Source organism: Sceloporus occidentalis, unplaced genomic scaffold, assembly GCF_023333645.1.
Source record: "Sceloporus occidentalis isolate IW3139 unplaced genomic scaffold, rSceOcc1.0.p SCAF_24, whole genome shotgun sequence".
NCBI lineage: Eukaryota > Metazoa > Chordata > Lepidosauria > Squamata > Phrynosomatidae > Sceloporus > Sceloporus occidentalis.
The window spans coordinates 5,563,998-5,581,704 of record NW_028317004.1 but is presented as its reverse complement, the minus strand read 5'-3'; the positions used below and the strand labels follow the sequence as shown (position 1 = coordinate 5,581,704).

General features: G+C 39.0%; 1 protein-coding gene across 1 annotated transcript in view; it reads left to right on the top strand.

The window, feature by feature from the left end:
• The window catches only part of LOC149300549 (aminopeptidase O-like), a 146,689-nt gene that overhangs the window by 60,863 nt on the left and 68,119 nt on the right, over positions 1–17,707 (top strand). Inside the window, exons 7-9 of the mRNA XM_089485036.1 lie at positions 1,029–1,135; positions 8,530–8,632; positions 8,708–8,815. Coding sequence (XP_089341162.1) covers positions 1,029–1,135; positions 8,530–8,632; positions 8,708–8,815 — 318 coding nt within the window. The remainder of the gene's footprint in view (positions 1–1,028; positions 1,136–8,529; positions 8,633–8,707; positions 8,816–17,707) is intronic.

Here is a 17,707-nt window from a genome sequence, read left to right as displayed (position 1 = left end):
AGCACTTTTTTTTTTTTTTTTTTAAGCGAAAGAGAGAGAGGGGCTCTCTCTCCTCTGCGAGCCCACTAGCTCGGTCTCGGTGCCGGCTTGTAATGCTGAGCACCGGAAGATGACGTAATTTCCGGTGCTCAGCAGTAAAGCAGCGCGCAACGTGGCAGAGCAGGGAGACTCGCCGCAGGACTGCTGCAAGGTAAGTGACGTACAAAGGCGGGGGTGGGGTAGATAATAGGGAGGGTAGATAATGACCCCTGGCGGCGGCGGTGTGGGGGGGTCATTATAAACTTCGCCCCAGGCGGCATTATGTCTTGGGCCGGCCCTGCATGTACGTATTGAAAAGACTTCAGTGAACAGATGAAACTGTTTCTTTTCATCAGACTATACGCTTTCTGAGCAGCTGAATATCGTTAAACTGTGCGCCAGTGAAAAAGATTATTTGTATTAAATGTGGCTGATAAATTATGATAAATTCTATTTTTTTGCAACATTGATTTTGGTATGTCACTTCCAATATGTAATGCAAACCAATTTATACATATTTCATAGTATAACTTGGTTATGATTCTAGAACCTTGTATGGAACTAGAAATAAAAGAAAAAACCTGGGAACTTTGCCCATTTGTGAAAGAGGTTCTAGGTATTGGAGCTGATTGTTTAAAGTCTAGGCCATTAATTCTAAAGTGGAGACAGTTGCTCCACCCCTAAAACTTCCCAGAGTAGGCCACTGGAACGTTCCCTTTTTTGAAGGAGTGGCTTTGAGAAGGAGTGGGGCTAGTAACATTATTTAGTTGGCTGTCTGTGCTAGCCCCACCTATCAGTGGGTGAGACACTAGGAATCAGGGCTTCACAAGGAGACTCTGGTTCAAACCCACATTGGTCCCCGAATATAGTTTCCAAATGAAGTGAGAGGGGAGATCTCCAAGGGGTGCAAATTACCAGCTATACTAGTCTTCCTCATGGTAAATCTTTCCCTGCCAACATCAGTAATTTATATAAGATGCTGTATTTTTCATATATTTCTCTGTAAACAGTTGTCTCTAGAAGAAACAAAAGAACAAAATGAGTTGAAAGCTTTGATTCGATATCATCGTCTTGCTGATGAAGTCAGAAATTCCCAGGAAGAATTGCAGATATTAAGGTATGACGCATAAATGGCCTCTTTGAACCCGCATACATGCACAGTACACCCAGCAATGCTGGCTCCTAGGAGGTGGGCCTCATCCAGCAAATAAGTACTTTTCAGTAACACACCACTTGTTGTGAGGGATCTAGTCTACCCATTTTTCCTGATGTAAAGACTTAATAAGAAAAAAATATTTCAGTTTATTTCATGAAACTGCCCCTTAACAGACACTAGAGCCAAACACAACAAAGCTTGCTGAACTCAGCCTGAGCAGGCACGGCCACTCCTGAAATTTGAACTCGAGGATCTCCAGACAGGCGCTATAGCCAGCCAAGCAATACCCTCAAGGTAAGGTGATCAGTGTTTGCTTCACTGATGCATGGGGAAAATGGTCTATACGGCCTCTTTAATAATTGAAAATGACTACCTGTGGCTGTAAATGTACATATTAACTCACTTTTTTATTTTTGTAAAACATATATTTAATCCTGATACACTCTATTCTACTTACAAAAGCAATTCTATGTTTTTGTATGTTACATACATATATAAAATGTCATTATTGGGGCACATACTGTTTTATATTGGTTGCCCTGAAGTGAAAGACTTGAGTGATCAAAAGGGTTTTCATCTAGATGCCCCTGTACAAGGCTCCACTGCAGGAGCCTGTTGCAGTTCCAGTCACAGCCGATTAGCTGAGGCTGGAGCTGGTTGAGTTTGAAGGAGTTACTCTGCACAGAAAATAAACTTTATTATTCCAACAAGGGGAAATAGGGGACAAAAACATGGCATGATGTCTAAAGTGCCATGTATAAAATGGCATTATCACTCATATACTGATCATTTGCTTTTTTTAAAAACACTGGACATATATTATTTCACCTGGTTTCTGTACACTTAGAAATAATTCTGTTCTATCCTTAATGTTTTGTTTGAAATATTCCGCACTTTTTATTTTTATAACTGTTTTTAACTGTTCCTCATTTTCTTATTTTTTTAAGTTTTGTTGAATGTGCAGTCCTCCTTTTTACAAGTGTTAATAGGGGTGGGTAGAAAGCACCTAGAGTGCATTGCTTCCCCAAAAAACATCCTTAATTTGATGCCTTAGTAGTTTCCCAGAGAGGGAAATCAATGAGCAGCAGCGCGCAAGAAAACAGACGTTCTTAGTTAAAGCAGATGTTATCTACTTATATCTTGCTTTTTGGCAACTGAGAAGATGCCAGGGGCCCAGAAACACTGGACCTACCTCTCACCCCAACCTCCTCTCTACATTCCAGTACCCTAGACGAGGGCCTACATTTAAGTTGTAGAGGAAGGAAAGGGAACGCACCTCCCAAGCACAGAGATTAATTCTGGAATGCCGCCTATTTCTTTGTTCTGTTCAGTAACCACTACCATACCCCGTCACAAATACATGGGCCAGGAAAATATGCCTGCCGGCCAGTTTCCCCTCTCAGGTTACTGACTGTACCACTCTGAGGATTAGTTAGAAGAAAATACATATTGTTCTGCAAACCACACCCTGCATTCTGAGACTTTGTATTCTCCCATCTGACAGCCTTATTCAATGCACATCAAACGCAGACTTGGAGCCATAGACAAAAACAAACTGTGGCAAACGGCAATGAGCTCTGCCTCGGCTTCACCACAAACTTCCAGAAATAGACGCTGATGAATCGGACACTAGATCTGTCAATCGTGTTGTGCTGGTGTGTGTTTGTGTACGTGTGTGTCTGTGCTGCGAGCTGATAAATATAGACACAATAGAGGAACCCTTATCACTTGAAGCAATACAAATGTGACTTAGAGCTGCTCATTGCTTTCATTGTGAAGACAAGAATATTTTGTAGAAGGGAATACTGATTTTTCTGAGGTTACTTGGTCACTTGTATTAGAGGAGATATATAACATTTAACCACCCAGGGATTTAAAGCAGAATGCTGTCTTATACCTTCTCCTGACCTTTATACAGAATGCCTTTCTCCTTCCCTTGTAGTCTGTTGTTTTATTGTTCTGTCATTCCACCTAGCAATTATAAAGTTAAGTTATTGGGGGATTAACCTCACAAAGTACCCAGAGCGGTGGACGAAAGGAAGTCGACAGGATGTCTGCCAGTTATAAATTTTTTAGAGCTCTTGTCCCCAGGCATGGAAGAGAGACATGTAGATATGCAGAACTTTTCATTCAGTTTCACCACACGCTAACAATACACAAGCTTTACATTCACAGATTGTTTGTTTTAATGTGAGAAAACATTTTCATTCTTTTGCAATAATATTTATTTTCTTTTAATTATATAGCGCCATCAATTAAGCAGGACTTACAATGTGTGTGTGTATATATATATGTGTGTGTGTGTGTATATATATATATATATATATATATATATATATATATATATATATATATATATATATTGAGGTTATATGACAAGGCAAGAATTGACAGACTAAGACAAACCGATAGATTAGGTAGAGGGGATGGGGTGAGGAAAAACATATAGAGAAAAGGGAGAGGTAATGTAGGGTTGTTTTAGTGGCAGGTAAGTTCTAGCTACCTAGATGGTAGCTAGCTGAAGAAGGGGTATCTTTTCTTGAATGTTAGGAGCTGGAGGTTTGGCAAAAATAGATTCCAGAGGTATGGAGCAGCATGATTGAAGTTTTGCAGACAGGAAAAGGAAGAGATAATAAGTGAGGAGTAAAGCCTTAGCCCATGGAAAGAACGTAAAAATCGAGTAGGGGAGTATTTTGTAATGAAGGCAGAAAAGTATTGAGAATTCTTAAGATGATAGGGAGCCAGTGGAGGGCTTCACATAGCAAGGGAGCAGAAGAAGAGCACTGTGTAAGGAAGATAAGCATGGCAGCAACATTTTTGGATGGACTGCAGAGGAGAGAGTCGAGACAGGCATTCAACCAAAAAAGTTGCAGTAGTTAAGATAAGGGAATGAACCTGGGTTTTTGTGGCTTGTTAGGTGAGGAAGTGGCCGATGCAAGCGGTAGGATCTGGTGAGGGAATGAATGTGAGGAATGAAGGAGAGGTTTGAGTCGGGGATGACCCCAAAGCATCTGGCCTGGTAGTTGTTTTGTGGTGATAGAGAATTCAGCTACATGGGTAGAGATGGAAGGAGGGAAAATAATAAGTTCCTTTTTAGAAAGATTAAGTTTCAGGTAGTGTTGGGACATCTATGAAGGCACAGCAGACAAGCAGTTGGTAATACGGGACATAGGAGATAAGCAGAAGACAGGTAGATTTGAGTATCATTTGAGTTGATTAGTTTTCCAAGATATATGCTGTAAAGATAGAACAGCAGAGGGCCAAGGTCTCGTCCTTGGGGGACACCAAGAGAAAGTGGAAGAGGAAATTATATCTTGCCAAAGAAGCTGACAGAGAAGGATCGGTTAGGCAGATATGAGAGATCCAGGAGAGAGAGCTCTTCTTTGTATGCCTCTAGAAGAAAGTGAGTCAAGAAGAAGTTGGTGATCAACAATATTAAAAGCAGCAGAGAGATTGAGGAGTGTTAGAAGGGAGAAGTGACCTTGCTTTGGCAGAGAGCAAGTCATTGGATACTTTTTGTTATAGTCGTTTCAGTAGAGTGAAGGGGTCTGAAACCAGGCTCTAGAGAGTCAAGGAGGGAACTTGAGGAGAGAAAGTTAGTAAGGCAATTGTACACAAACTGTTCAAACAACTTAGAGGGAAAATGAAGAAGAGAGATAGGGCGCTAGTTAGTTCCTGAGGATAAAGTTTAACTAGGTAGATCAGTAATGAACAAAGCAAAGGGAATATAGACTTTGCAAGATGGGATCGGGTCAAGGGGACAGATTGATGGGTGAGAGGAAGAAAGAAGAGTAGCTAACTCTTCTTCAGTTGTAGGGGAAAAGGTAGTTAGTGTAGGATGGCCAGAGGGAGTGGTGGTGGGTGCTGTAGGAAGGCGTTGCAAAGAAGAGAGGTCTTGCCTAATAGTTTTGATCTTGTTTTTGAAATGGGCAATAAAATATTGGGCAGCGAGAGGTTCGTGGTGTGGGTATGTATGGACAGAGAAGAGAGTTAAAGGTGGAAAAAAGGGGCAACTATCCCCAGGTTTTAGAGGCAGTCCTGTACTCCACCGATCTCGGCGTGTTTTTCCCGGGTTAACTTCATCCATCAATTGTCAGTCTGGCTCCGGAGGGTCAATTTTATCTGCCAGATGGAGGACCTAGTCATGACCTCTAGGGGACTCGGTTATAAAAACGGCCTGAAGTGGCTTCCCTGGAGGGAGTTCCTGGCTTCCACGACTTTCCAGACTGTCTTGGGTCACTTTCTTGACGAACCCCCCGACTTGGACTTGGACGTGTGACGACTGAGTCTTCTCCCCCGCCCCTGGCGCTCTCCTATTTTTTGACCCTTGCCTATTTTGTTCCTTTTCGTCCTCCTCTGGGTTACCATCTATCCGGCGAACCAACCTTCTGTTTACTTCCGTGCATTGTTTTGTTCGCTTTTGTTTACTTTTGTTTTTGCTCTTTTCTCCATTGTGGTGCTCCGCATATAACAGTCCTCTGTACTGCCTCCCTGGTGGGGCATTTGTTACTAGACCTGTATGCATTGTGACTATTATTGTTTTTTGTAACCCCTGGAGGTATTTGCTGTACGATGTACGCCTTTTCTGTTCGCATGTGAACTGTCTTCTCGTCTGTATACCTTGCCTGATGTATACTGCTCTGTCACGGTGCCTTATGTACCGGTCCTTATGTTCTTTGCAGTACTTTGTTTTCTTCAATAAAAGGAGATTTGACAAAAAAAAACTTCATCCATCAAATGGAGGAGCTGGTGATGTCCTCTAGGGGCCTGGTCCACAAACACGGCTTGAAGTGGTTACCCTGGCAATCATTTATTACGTCCCCGTCCTTCCATTCACTCATCTCTACCAACCCAGCTGTCTGACGCAATTCTAATATCGCTCCCAGCTCTTTATGTCCACGTGTTGTTACCTTATGATCCCTTTGGTTCCTCTCCTGGGATACATATCACACCCTCTCTAATCAGGTGTTCGCTACTTACCTCCTATAGTTTCACACACTCATAGTAACATAGTAACATAGTTCATAAGGTTGAAAAAAGACCAAAGTCCATCAAGTTCAACCTATATACATATTGTGTCCCTACTGTGTTGATCCAGAGGAAGGCAAAAAAAACCCTTATGAAGCAGATGCCAATTGCCCCATACCAGGGGGAAAATTCCTTCCCGACTCCAAATATGGCAATCCCATAGATCATAGATCCCAAGAATAAATCCCTGGATCAACGTTCTGTCCCTATTAATCTAATATCCATAACTTATGCACTTACGCTGCTCAGTTGTATGATTCTATATCTTACCTGGGCAAGAACACTTTCTGGTTTTTCTCTTGTCTTGCGGTTCACGGGCTGTTCATGTACCACATTGTACAACTTTTCATGTATCTGTATATCTGACTTATGTACCTTTTTCAGAATGTCATGTTACCAATAATTCTATACAATACCATGTATGTATTCCTTATCTTTTAATAAACTGTGAATTGCAAAAGAAAAAAAAAAAGGTGTTGCTGGTGGAAGAAAGGGAGGATATGAGTAGAGAAGAAGAGTTTAGCGGGTAGTGAGTAAAGTCTTTTCTAGATTTGGATTTTCTGATATAATTGAAAAGGTGCATGGCTGCCAGACTGATGTAAACAAGGAGGCAAGCTCATAGATTCTAAGGATATATTTCAATCTACCAAATATAAGTCCAAATGTTGACCATATTGTGGTTAAACCTTTGTGTGTCAAATTCCACACTTTTGCTAGAGTTATTTTTAGGAGGGGACTTTTTAGGTAGGGAAACCTGTTTTTTTTCCCATGATGAGTTTAAAGCAAATGGAGCAACAAATCCTATGATATAATGATTAAAATACAAAAAAATATTTTTGTTACAAAACCAGATTTCTCTTAAAAGCACCAACCCTTCTGAGAAAGCTTATCAAATAGGACGTATATAGATGAAGGGTACATAAGCATCCCATGGAAGTGAACATGTATCAGGGTAGACATATACATATCTGATAATTCTGGGTGAGCGTGACACGCAGCTCCACCATATTTTATTTGTGTAGGTCCAACAATTTACGCAGCACTTATTACAGTTACATACAGTTTAACTGTAACAAAAGTAAAATTCATAGACAACCTTGCATTAGGTAAAGAGGGTTCTGCTCACAAGCGTGCACTACAGAAAATCTTTTGTAGGGATTGCTGGAAGCATTCACTTGCAGTTTGCTATGTAGGAAATACGTAGCTGGCAGTCTATGATTTACATTTTGAAATAAAGGGGTTCAGAAGAGTATCTGAGCTAATCTCCCCTGACTGGTCTACTGAGCTGTCAAATGATTTAAACTATTATGCCATATTTCTTTTTTCACTTTCAGCATGCGTCGTACTGCCTGCCTGAGCAGCCATTTCTGAGCTCCAGTAAAACCAGACAAGTTTTATTTTTGTTTCTAAACTTTTACACATCTATATTAACATCTCTCTCGTGCTACACAAAAAAGTACTAAAAAATTAATTGAAATAAAGGGCCGGACAGAGCTGCAAGACGGTTCTGTAAGCTTCAGATTTGCAGCACATCTTGTTTAAAACATGGACATATAGAATCTACTGTTCTGTATTCTAACCTGGATTTATTAATTATACCATAAAATATTGGGTATAATATGCACGATTCAGACCCTTTTCAGGACTCCTGAGACTTCAAAAATTTGTTTATGCTGTAAGATTGCTTCATGATCCTGGCATTGAAGGGGTTAACATTTCAGTCTTCAGTCCCCTCAAGCCTGTGGAGACAAGCCAAAATCAATGCTGTGCACTAGGATTGAGAGAGTAAAAAAAAAAAAACCATTCTAAAAAGATTCTTCAAAAGCAATGACCTGGAAATCGAAGGTGCTTCCCGGTCAGCTGCTGTCAGTTACACTCTGCTGCAGATGACCCACCTCCCATCAGTTAGAGTCACAGAGAGAAAGGTATAGATCAGTCTTCCAGATCATAAAACGAAAAAACAAGCGCACATATAGAAAATATGTTATTAATACATAACTGGTTACTATCTGATCACTGATTTGTGACATTTTAGGTCACTGATTATTGATCGGATTCACTGATCAATGTCAGTGGCTTAAACTTGTCCCAGATTTGTTGCAGATTTTTTATTTTATTTACAATATTAATTTTATAACAGCTTTGAACCTAGTAAATTGTTGTTGGATTAATGATTAGTGACTCTTACCGATCATCAGTTAGTGCCCTAATCTGGTGGGTGAGTATTATATATAGCTACTTTTTTAAATGTAAAGTTATGCCTGTGTATTATACACAGGTGCGTGTTATCCCGAGATGTTATGGTAAATTGTTATCGTTCCATGTAGACCCCATGGAGAGAATACTGGGGAAGTGAGTGAATCTGGAGCCTCCATAGTCCGACATGGCCTCAATGCTGAGAAAACCTTCATGCAAATGCATTATTTAAAGGTAATTATTTTCATCTTGGTACATTTTCTTAGTCATAGAGCTTTTTTTTTGTAATATGTTTCTCAATTTTTTCAGGGTTATTTCCTCCTGCGTTTCCTTGCAAACAGAATTGGACAGGGCACTTACCTTTCCTTTCTAAGAAAATTTGTGAATAAATTTCATGGACAGTTAATACTTTCTGAGGTAGGTTCCCATGATTGATAATTGAAGTGCAAACTGATATTTAAAAGTGCATAACTGTTCTGCCTAAATGAAAAGAAAAAAAAAAGAAAAAGGTGATATATATATATATATATATATAACCACATAAAAATGTTCAAGAAATATTCCTGGCGATTGGTCAGTGGCCGAATGTGTTCTTCCCCAATAATGGCATTATTCTGGCAAGCTCAACATTTGTTGGCCCACCATAATGCAGTTAGTAAAGTTACATACATATGATTAAAACTTTTCTTGGTAATCTTAACTATAAATGAAACATACAGGGGCATGAAAAAGTAAGTGAACCAATTGGAATTACCAGCATTTGTGTATAAATTTGTCTTAAAATATAATCTTACAGATGATGAACAAACACAATCTATTTTAACTAATAACACACAAATTATTGTATTGTTCTTGTCCTTATTGAATACAACGTTTAAACATTCATAGTGTGGGTTGGAAAAAGTAAGTGAACCCCCAGGCTCTTCACTTCAACAAAAGCTAATTGGCGTTAGGTATTTGCAAACCAGGAGTCCAATCAATGAAACTGAATAAGGGGGGGTTAGAGCTAAGTTGACATAAAAAAACACATCCGCTGATGTAAACCATGTCACACAAAACAAGAAATCGCAGAAGACCTACAATTAAGCATTGCTGATTTGCATAAAGCTGGAAAGGGTTACATAGTGATCTCAAACAGTTTACATATTCATCAATCCAAGAGGACTCCAAAGGCACAACACAGAATGCTAAATATGGTAAAAGAACCCTAGAGTAACAGTTAAAGGCTATTTGGAACTGGTTAACATCTCTGTGCAAAACATTGAACAGGAATAGAGTCCATGGCAGGACACCACAGAGGAAGCCACTGCTCTCCAATTTAACATCGCGGTTTGCCTGAAGTTTGCCAAAGAGCACCTTGACACTCCACAACACTACTGGAAAAATGTTGTGTGGACTAATGAAACTAAACTGAATTATTTTGGAAGAATACCCAGCACTACGTATGGTGTAAAAATTGCACCGACATGAAATTATCCCAAAGGTAAAGTACGGGATAAAAATCAAGGTAAATCTACTACAGAATGGGTTTACATTCTGGTGAGCACAGACCTTAACCTATTACAGATGCTGTGGAATGACCTCAAGAGAGCCAGACACCAGAATATGGCTGAGCTTAAACAGTCCCATAAGGAAGAACAGTCCAAAATTCCTCCTGAACATTGTGCAGGTCTGATCTGCAGCAACCAGAAGTGCCTATATAAAGTTATTGCTGCCAAAAGAAGGTTGGACCAGTTATCCAAATGTTTAGGTCCCAGCAGACAACTAAAAAATGAAATTCTAAAGGGAAAGGTCCTGGAAGGGAGAGAAGTAGCAAGGCAAGGCTGAGAGAATGCAAGCTACACACTTGTAAGGTAAAGAGCTGCAAAAGGCTATGTTGGGAAACAGCTTAGCTGTCCAACACGGTAGTTAGGACTGCATTATATGTATAGTTAGAGCTCTAAGTGAGAACAAGCTGTTATTTTGCTTTATTTTCTTTTGTTGATATCTGATACAGCTCTGCTAAAACCTGTTCTGTTAAAGAAGTTAAAATTTCCCTTTGGCTTTTTGGCCTTTCTTTGGGAGCACAAGATCCTTTAACAATCTATATGTATGTATACACACACACGCATATATATTATAGAGAGAAATATAGTTAACAAAGGTGCAACTAAAAACTTCAAAAGTACTCATACATCTAAGTACTGTAATGCTCCATTGCAGCACAGCACAAATAATCAAGCATACATTGACATAGTACAAGACATAGTACATAGACGCAACAGTAACCATGGCAAAAACAGTAAAATGTTAATTAGTTCATGGGAGCCAGGGGTTGTGTAATCACAGTGGGAATGACAACTAGGGATGGGGAGGTAAGTAAAAAAAAAATTAGGCACCAGAAGAGGGTTACAACAAAAGTCCACAGGCTTATAAGGAAAGGAGAGTGGGGCTGAGGATTAGTTCTTCTGCCCAAGATTTTCAATGATAGAATAATCTATAATTGAGAGAAGGCCGATTTGAGTCTCGACTGGCAGACTAACTGAAGAACCATTCTGCTTATTTAAACTGTTCTATGTAAGCTAAAGATCAGTCTGCAACAGTCTCATACAGTGACCTGTTTGTTCCTCAGAATCAGATAGTTCCTAACGTACAACAAAGGATCCTAAACACACCACTCTAGATGCCAGATGCTGGCTTACCCTTCTCGGCTTTAGCTGGAGGGAGCAGCCTGTTAGGCAAGGCTGAGACTCCAGCCGCTGCTTGGTCATGTTCTTGCTCTTTGGGTCAGTCATTGCAGATGTGTGGTACATCTTTGCAGAAGCTGTAGGACATTCTTTTTGGACAGCTCTTGGTCACATGACCTTACACTTTGCAGTTTCTACAGGCGTGTGCATTCTCTTTCCTGGTGCCTAGGGTTGTTGCGCTTTCAGCAGGTGTGCGTCTGGTCCTGGTAGAGTTACACAAAGTGAACTTTTGTGATACATGTTGTAGCTCAACCAGAGAGACCGGAATCCTGTCTCAGTCAGACCCCAAGAGACGATTTCCTTGTCCAGTACCCATATTAATTCAGACTCATTGATCACATCCTGAGAAAGCTGATAATATCTTTACCAAGAGTATGTGAGTTCCACATTAAAACTTTCCCCCTCTTTTTCCTATTTTTGATGAGGGGTACACTAGTTACTTCAAGTGGTCTCCAACCCTGGTTTCTGGTAGGGAAGTAGCCTGTGGGCTTGGGTCATAATGGAGAAAAAAACTTTAACCACGCATCCTGCATTGTATTTTAGTTTTTTTTTAATTGAAAAAATGCTTTTATTTTAACAAGCAATACTGTTTTCAGAGCTCTGATGCCACTTTGGAACAGGGTACCCAAAGATCCTTTGTCAATTTTCAGTAGGTGGTGATGGTTGAACAAACATCAATCACCTATTTAATGCCTGCCACCTGAAAAAGCAGTGTAATGGGGATGTGAAAATTCATCTTTTCAAATCAGTATATTTGCACTGTTTGTTGATTAAACGGCTTTATTGCCATAGTATTGCATACTAATTATGTGTAGAAACTAATGTAGCAAGTAGACCATCAGTTTCTATGTCTGTAGTCAGTCTTGCCTTTCTACTATATGTTAACTATCCCTAACTGTTTTGATGATAGGGTAATGCACAAAATGTAACAGGAAAGCGAATTATGCTCCAATGCCACATTTGTGCCTACAACACTCACAAAGCAAAGTGTTGACTTCCATTGGTATTCATGTGTGAAGGGCTGACAGTTTGTTATGCATCCTAACTGCTGTTTTATTGAAGAACATTAAATTTACTCCCTTATCCTTCTTTTCTTTTCATCTCCCAATAAAACCCTTCCAATTGCTTAAGGATTTCATCTCCCTGCACCTGGGACCTTTAATTTTTTCAAGTCAGCTGCTTCTTGCACATGTACTTAAAAACAGGAGGCGAATTACTTTTTATTTAGTAGCAAATGTCTTTTAGTGCCTCTTGTCTGTATCTATTTATATGATAGAGCAAAGGCTTTGTTTGTGTTTTTCTATGTACAGTTCAAATGCATTTGTTCAGCAGTTGTTGTGAGTGAATTAACCATTAATAGGCCCAGTCTTATGCTAAAATAATTCTGGAAATTGACAAGTCATGATGAGGATATATTATATGTTACATGTGTTGTTGGAGTGTGTGTTCTAAGTTTATAGTTAAACTATTTGTTTATTTAATTTATGGTATTTGTTTTATAAGGTACGCTCTCCAAGATAATTGGAGTCTCTCTAGATTAAAATGTTTAAAAGGTTTTTAAATACTCTTTTGTAGGATTTTTCCACATGCAGTACATGCAGAATCCTACAAAACATGGGGCATAGGTCTTTCAATTTTAACTGTTTAGAGAAAGGTTTGGTCATGCGACTACAGTAAGCTCTATACCACTTTATAAGACACATACTTGCCTTTAATATATATATACCGTATTTCCCCATGTATAAGACGCTCCCATGTATAAGAAGCACCTTAATTTTGGGGCCCGAAATTTAAAAAAAAAAATGTATTATCATAAAATTCATACTCATCCTCATCACTCCCATCCATTAACTGCCCCTAAATTAACCCTAAAGACCCCATCAACCATAACTGCCCCTAAATTAACCATAACTGCCCCTAAATTAACCCTAAACGCCCCATCAACCATAACTGCCCCTAAATTAACCGTAAACACCCCATTAACCATAACTGCCCCTAAATTAACCCCCATCTGCCCTAACTTTCAGCAGCCCAAATATTAATTTTCTACTTGCTGTTAGATGAGTTGCTGTCTGAGCAGTGTGCATGCTATAAGGAAAGGGGCGGGGCCAATCGGCAGTGTGACTGCAGGGAGGTACTGGGAAGTACCGTAGTAACTGCAATCTACAACCACTGTAAGGCTAGGTTTCCACTTGGTTTTTTTTTGCTAAAAACGCCCATAAAAACGCCAATAGCGCCACCTGGCGTTTTTTTAGTGAAAAAACGTTGCAGCCAGATGTTAGCTGTTCTTCAATAGGAAATCGCAGAATGCCATATCCACTTGGCGTTTTTTTGTTCGGCGTTTTTTCAGTCCTCTTTGGCGTTTTTCTGCTTTTTTGGGCTCTGTGGCAGTTTTTCAAAATCGCAGCATGTTGACACTCTGGCGTTTTTTGCAAGGAAATCTTGGCGTTTTTCTCCAATAGAAGTCTATGGGAGAGAAAAAACGCCATGAAAAAGCCATGTGGGTTTATTGCCTTGGCGTTTTTTATGGCGTTTTTTCCACAGTTACAATGCAGAGGATGGACCCAGTATCTGTGCGTCCTACGAGAAATAGGCTGGAAACAAACAGTTTCACACAAAACAAAGTTCATATTGAATTCTACACCATTTGGAACAAACATGCCATTAAAAACAAACCAACGGGATCCTGCCTGCCAAAAGCAACAGCAAACAATTTGCACCATCATTTGGGGCCAATCTTCCTAGAGGAGCAGACATTCGGAATAAAGCATGCCTTACAACCCACAGAAAAGAGACAAAAGGGTCCGCCGGGGTGTTTAAGTAGAACTCTACCAAGTAAATGACATCAGGGGGCAGATACTTGCCATTTATCCTAATCCCTTTTAGCTGGGTGAAACTTCTAACTTGTAAAGGCTGGAAAAACTGCCTAAGGTCAAAAAAAGCAATTTCCACAGAAAGGCTAAAACGCCAGAAAAAACTCCAGAAAAAAACGCCAAAACGCAGGAAAATGCAGTGGCAGTTTTCTTGGCGTTTTTCATCAAGAAAAAAAACGCAGGACAAAAACCCAAGTGGAAACCTAGCCTAAAAGACGCACCCAGTTTTTAGACCCCACATTTTTTTTAAAAAGGTGCGTCTTATACATATACGGTATATATAAATACACCCTGCAATATGACAAAATGTCAAGTTCCTGTATTTCATTCCTTTTGTCTAGAGCTATGGTAATTTTCCTCTGGGAGGATATACAGTGGCAAGAAAAAGTCTATGAACCCTTTAGAATTCCCTGGTTTTCTACATTAATTGCTAATAAAATGTGATCTGATCTACAAGTCACAACTGTATAGACAAATACAATGTGCTCAAGCTATTAACACCCAAACAGTGATGGTCTTTCACACACCCATTAAACATTCACAGTGCTGATGGAGAAGGAAAGTGCTTCCAGTAGCTGCAGATCAGACCTGCACAACTTTCAGGAGGACCATTGTTCCTTACAGAACGGCTTAAGTTCAGTAATTCCATATTCCTAGCACTGGTTTGATTGGCTCTCTTAAGGTCATTCCATAGCATCTCTAATAGGTTAAGGTCTGGGCTCTGACTTGGCCGCTTCAAAAGGTGGATTTTCGTTTTCTTACACCATCCTGTAGCAGATTTACGTTGATTTTTATCCTGTATGATACCGTAATAAACGTGGAAATTCATTGTTCACTTGATGATGGCAAGATGTCCAGACAGAGAGGCAACAAAACAGCCCCAAATCATAAAACTTCCTCCACAGTACTTCCGTTAGGATGACATTTTCATGTGAGTACGCAGTTCTCTTTTTACGCCATACTTTGTGCTGCGTGTTCTTCCCAAACAATTTAACCTTAGTTTACAAACAATTTTCCCAGTAGCATTGTTAAGTGTCAAGGTGCTCTTCTGCAATCTTTGACGAACAGCAATGTTAAATTGGAGAGCAACGGCTTTCTCTGTGGTGTTCGGCCATTGACTAAATGTCTGTTCAATGTTTTGCATATGGTAGACTATAGATGGAAAGGTCTGAAAAAAAAAATATTTTCCGAATCCATTTTTTTTTCTGGAAAATGTTAAACAAAACAGAGTGTGGAATATCTTATTTTACAATGATAAATAATATGTTTATGACATGGCATTCAAGCTGTATTACATGAAGACCTTTATGAAAGATGCAATGTGTCTGACTGGCACAAATAACTGCCTGTTACTTTACTTTTTAATTTGCAATTTGTGCGAAGGTGCAAATCTGATTGGCTGATTGTGATCGCTGTCCTAGTCCAATTGATGTGTAAAACTACTATTTCCAGAAATGTTTACATCTCTATGGTAGACTCATGAACAGAGACTCATGAAACCAGTTACAAAAATGCTTTTAGCTATTATTCTAGGGTACTTCCATTTGATTCATTGATTTCATTTGTTTGTAATCCAGGTTTGCTAACTCTAGACTCCAATTAGCTTTTGTTGAAGGCATTAGCCTAGTGGTTCACATACATGTTCTTTTATTGATGTATTCAACATGTACATGAACAATACAATAATTTGTGTTTGTTATTGACAAACATCATACCATATTTCATGACACATTTATACATAAATGATGGTAATTCCAATGGGTTCACTTTTTTCTTGCCACTGTATCTCATAAAGCCTTTTGTTATTTTACAAACTGAGCCAAGATGGTTTTAAGGTAGAGATGTGGCTCTATGAACAAATGCAGAGAGAATTAGTACATGCATGTTGAACTGGAAGAAAGATTATGTATATTAAGATGAGGACTATGTAGCCTGCTATTGTATGTCACCATGTAATGCATGCTTGATTTAAATTGCTTGGGTGTGACACGAGAAATTAATTATATCGTTCTATTTTTACTAAAGCTAGACTTGTTACATGGCCAAGGGGTAAATCGTAATGCCAAATGTGAAGGTTTCTGTTTATAGTGTTTGGCACAAAAAGCTAAACTTTTTTTTTTTTTTTTTTTTTGCTTTGGCTTAGTAAAAAAGGTTTCTTACACGTGACTGCCTAGCAGCACTGATGAGTTTCCAACAGTTAAAAAAGAGGTAGTAAATTCTTTCCTCAAATCGAACACTGGAAGCACGCTAGTATACAGATCATCAGTTTAAATCCTTCTTTTTTCTTTGGCATTAACTTTTCATTGTGAAGCCGGAATAAAAGCTTTGTTTTGAGAGGATGGCTTTATGATTCCAAATAAGTAGACCCACTCCATTCCCAGATATTGTGAAAGCATCTACAAATACTAGTTTTCGAAATCTTGTATGTAGAGGAAAGCAGACTTAAATGGTGACTAAAAGTAGTGCCACATTTTATACAATAAGTTTGTACTACAGTACAGCACAATTACTACTGTATTTACATAAAATGTCATCCCAGTTTCGCGAGATAGAAAGGGAGATAGGTTCCATCCGCAGAAGAGAGCTCTGAGATCCCAAAAGCTTTATCTGACTTTAGCGAGAGACAGATTTGTATACAGAGATTTCTTCCAGAATAAAATACTTTTGAGTCAAGAAGAGAAAACATCACTAGTCCACCCAACACAACCCATGGGGATTTTGTTTTCTTTTAATCCTACTCATCACTTGAAGACTTTTCAGACTTTAAAGCTAACATATGTCAAATCTTGGACAGAATGTGGACTCATCATGTGGTCTGTTGCCTAATATGTCATTTTTGTGGAAAGTCATAAACCTATTGTGGTGTGGATTTTTTTATATCTTATCCCTGAATAACCATTCTGTTTTCAGTGGTAGCTTGGTTTTTCTCTAGATGTGAACTGCAGGTGCAAGGGAAATGACTTCAGATGTAATACATTAATCAGATGCATTTTTTTCCAATGAAATTGTACGGCATGTTTCTAATTTTAGCACGCGCTGACTTTGGATAAAGTCTACGCTGGGGCCATAAGCAGGAGTCTACAAACACACACATGGCTCCATTCTCAGCCCTTTCAATGGTTTCTTTGTTGCTTCTTTTTTATTTTTATAATAAGTAGAATTAAACTGATTACATGTGAAATACAAATACGTGTCAGTGGTTTATTTCAATAGCAAACTCCATTTGCGTTTTCATTGCTCTTGGGGAAAATAATGGTACCCAAGGGAAGCATTTAACCCTGGTTTTAAGTTTCCACTTGAATCTGAGAGTGGCATTCATAAATTTTATCCTTTCCATTTTCGTATAAAAAAAAAAAAGTGTGTTACCTTAAGAAAACAAATGTAGAAAAACTTCACTTTTGTGTTCAGGCAAATTGTAACAGAAGTGCAACCTGTGTTGTCCAGCTCTTTAAATAAGTTAAAAACAATCAGTGATCAAATAAAATCTGGAATCATTTCATTTTTGTTTGCTGATGATCCTAATGTGTAAGTGCTCCTTATATAAGGGCACTACTTTTGGCCTTCACAGGCGTATGAAAAGTTTTCATTGTTTTCAGAACTCATGCTGGAGTTAAGTAATGATGCAGAAAATTACAAGTTTAGCCAGTGCTGGAGTTGACTTAGAACAAAACAGGTCCAACCTTAGGAAAAATATTTCCAAACTACAAACC